Source organism: Xiphias gladius, chromosome 5 (genome assembly GCF_016859285.1).
Source record: "Xiphias gladius isolate SHS-SW01 ecotype Sanya breed wild chromosome 5, ASM1685928v1, whole genome shotgun sequence".
In the NCBI taxonomy this organism is placed as follows: domain Eukaryota; kingdom Metazoa; phylum Chordata; class Actinopteri; order Istiophoriformes; family Xiphiidae; genus Xiphias; species Xiphias gladius.
This window is the reverse complement of record NC_053404.1, coordinates 7,428,455-7,432,145: the sequence shown is the minus strand read 5'-3', so window position 1 is coordinate 7,432,145 and position 3,691 is coordinate 7,428,455. Positions and strand designations below refer to the sequence as shown.

The following is a 3,691-nucleotide window of genomic DNA, read 5'->3' as shown; positions in this document are numbered from 1 at the left end:
GCAAAGTTTATCCAGATAGCTCTGTCAAACTGCTTCTTCGAACAAACGCCTAGTTTTTATGTGCTTGTTTACTGCCTGTCACTGTGATCCCACAATCCAAATGCAGATCAGGTTCAGTAAAAACTCTGAAATGCATTTTTGTAAGTTTGTTTGTGTCTATACAATTTAGCCCTATGACAAAATGGTGACATGTCAAAATGATGTGAAGAAGAGCTGAGAAGCAAAACACATATAGTATAAAAATAATTTTAATGAAAACCCATCACACTTAAATCTCATATTACAATCATCATGGAAAATAACACCCAATTCACAACATACTTTGGATTCCATAAGAAGAATAAAAATGGCCAAAACAAAGTCAGAACTTTCACAGTAAGCTTAGTAGGGCTGTTTTGAGTTGACTAGTGAAATTACGATGAGTTAACAGTGCAGGACTTTTTTTGATTAATTCAGAGGGATCAGTATTATATTATGCTGGCAAACTGTACAGTTTAACCAGTAGTGAATCTAAAATGTAGTTTTACCATGTCTTTTTTTCTTTCAAGGAGTCAAGAACTTCCGCCAAAGGGGTGAATAGCACATCTACCCAAACTAATTTGTTTTCTTGATACTACTGGAGTTATCCGCCTTTTCTCAAGACCCTAAAAGCAAATTACTCAAACAATTCAATCTGCATTTAGAAAAAAAGTGTATCAGCCTGTTGGTAGACTGTCTCCCTTGTTTTTGCGCAAGTAATAGCTACTTTAAAACTAAATTCGAGAATAATGAGGATTTTTACGTGTAGCAGTGTAGTGACTTCGTTTCAGAGGACTTATAACAATATTTCACTCAATTATAGGGCATTTTAGAGATGCCTTCCTCAGCGGCACAATTAAGCCTTACACCACTAAGAATACAACTGTACAGTGTCATTGCTTAATCATTAGGAACCACTTCAATTAGGCACATAATTACTAACACTCTGTACAACACACAATACATTTCACTTGAAACTATTTGCAACCAAAAATGCATTAATCCAGGCAGAATAAGCCATGAAAAAAATCAACTGTTTTTATTACAATAGTACTTCGTAAATGCTTTACATGTGCCGAATTGAAAGGTAACCTATATCCTTTATGATAATCCAGCAATTTAAATTTCGCGAGGCACTATTTTATTATAAACAAGAAGGCAGTTAAATTGTATACTTTTTAAAAGGGATTTGGCACAAAGGTGACAATTTTTTTGACAATGGGTACTCGACCGATTCGTCCTGAAGGACAGCACCTACTAAAACGTTCCTAAAACTTGTCCATTTTATAAAACCAACAGCTGCCAGTACACGTGCACCACATATAATATAAACTCATATCTGGGAGCGCAGCTGCTCCAGGTGAGGCAGCAGTTCCTGGGCACTGGGTCTGCAGCGGGCCTCTCCACTCCAGCACAGGCTTAGCAGAGTCCTACAAAGACGTCCTTGCTTCGACAGGAACACCGGATGATCCTGAACAGACGGCCGCAGATTGTGCGCCACAACCGCGTAGAGCACGTGCTGCCTTTCGCCGGTGTAGGGCTGATCTCGGGTGATCAACTGCCAAAACGTAATCCCGAAAGAGAAGATATCCACTTTAGGAGACACCCCCTCGCCCTTCAGCAGCTCAGGGGCTCTGTGCGTGTAAGTACCGCCTATGTGGCTCAGATGGGGGCTGATAGCGCTCGCTTCACACCCACAGTCTAGTTTCAAAGAACAGCCGAAATCGACAATTTTGCAGACGTCGTCACAGGACACCAACACGTTGGCTGGTTTTATGTCCAGATGCACAACGCTGTGGGAGTGAAGGAACTGCAAACCTTGCACAATGTCTGTGGAGTACCTGAGCCACCTGTCCTCCCCCAGAAGCTCTGTACATCCGTAGATGATCTGTTGCAGATTTCTACTCCCAACAAATTCCATCAGTATCGTTCCGATGCTACCTTCATCTCCAAAATCCGCCGGTACACAGGTGGTAGCTGCAATGACTCGCACGATGTTTCTGTGGCGCAGGTGTGCTGCGTTCAGCTCGGCCCAGAAGCTCTGCCGGGACGCCAGCTTGTTCTTGGTGCACTTCTTGACTTTCTTCAGCGCAACGATCTCCCCGAGATACTCTGCCTTGTAGACAGAGCCGAATCCGCCGGAGCCCACAGGCTGCACGGATCGCAGCTCCTTCCAATGGATCACAGAGGACCAGAGCCGGCTGGCGACTCTGCCGTGGAGCCGCTGAACTGGGACTTGTAAGGTGGAGCCGTGGGAGTATTTGGTGAGCGGGCTGCTGCAGGTCCAAATGTCCAGATAGGGGTAGATGTCTTTGGGCAGTAGGCGGGTCACAGGGATCGGAGAAGGCATTGTGCATGTTAGAGACAGTCCGTGCAGCCAGAAGTCTGCCGCTGACAAAGCCTCAAAGTTTTTCAGCATGCACACACACAAAGCCACACTGCCACTTAGTGTTGTGGAGTATGTAATGCTTTCTGTTTGGGTTGAGTGGGTTCATCCTGATGGTTCAACTCAGTTTATGCTATCTACAGTAGGGGAACACGGGTAATATGAGCCACTTTTTGCATTGTTTGAGGTGAAGCACAATAATATTTATTTGTGTCAAAAAGTAAACTACAGCGTGTATGCATGTCATGTGCTAACTAATCAGCAGCTTGCTGGACAATTTTGTGTAGTGCACAGTTTTAGAAGTGGACACAAACTTGATATTGTTTAGCATGAGGCTGGGGGAGGGAGGTCCACTGAGGAACATGTTAACAGCTCAGAGCTTTTGTTTGTCCTTATTGATCTTTTCACTGAGACTTTTCCAGCATGCAGGAATAAATAATTACATTCTAAAAACGACTTAAGTGTAAGACAGGGATGATAACATAGGACAGGACACAATGTGCTGCATCATCTGTCAGTCGGTTCATGATATCACTCTTCTCCTCTGTTCCTTTGCGAATGATCAGTTGACATCCTTGACTGATCCTTGGAACTTCAAAATAAGATTTGAGATTACCATGCATTGTCTCTGTCTAGGACTAAGCTTGTGGCCGGTTGTGTTTAAATTCTAAATTTTCCAAAACTCCACAAATATATGGGGACTTAAAACAGACAGACACCCTGATTGGGTGAGAGAAGCATGAATCAGAAGGCATAGAGACAACAGTGAGAGCAGGAAGGAGAATTACAATAGTTAGCCTACTGAGTAAAATACAGCTTGGCTCAGTTTAAATTTAACGTGGACACGGCTAACTAAGGCTTTGTACACATTAACTGTCAGTCTGGTGACCTGTAATGCTGGACTCCAGACCTCGTTAACTGTGAACAGTGGGTTAGAGTATGAATGGAAATTGTCTCTCCATTTTGATGGGTTTGTTTACCAGTAAATCAAATAAACTAATTACATCAATTTATGAAACGAACATCACAAGAGAATTACTAACTCCAATCCTGTTTTACCTACAACATATTTAAGATGTATCATTCTGAACACTTCCCCAGCACTATTAATATGGCATAGATGTATACAGTATGTGCCAAAGATGTTAATATCATGCTCTTTCTTGTAGGATAGTAAAGAAAACTTAAGACAAAAGCCTGTCACATTAAGGTTGCCTTCCTCACAATGGCAAGTATCCAGTATGAGGTATTCATTATATTTCACACAAGTTATGTTGTCTTATGATC

General features: G+C 42.3%; 1 protein-coding gene across 1 annotated transcript; it reads right to left on the bottom strand.

Moving 5' to 3' along the window:
- Positions 1–230: 230 nt before the first annotated feature.
- On the bottom strand, positions 231–2,491 carry mos (v-mos Moloney murine sarcoma viral oncogene homolog). The gene has a single exon (XM_040127500.1). It carries the CDS (start codon positions 2,435–2,437, stop codon positions 1,352–1,354), a length of 1,086 nt encoding a protein of 361 aa, XP_039983434.1. The 5' UTR covers positions 2,438–2,491; the 3' UTR covers positions 231–1,351.
- Between the last annotated feature and the right edge of the window lie 1,200 nt (positions 2,492–3,691).

Coding starts and splice junctions, on each gene's coding strand:
- mos (XM_040127500.1), bottom strand. CDS start 2,437: ATGCTGAAAAACTTTGAGGCTTTGTCAGCGGCAGACTTCTGGCTGCAC.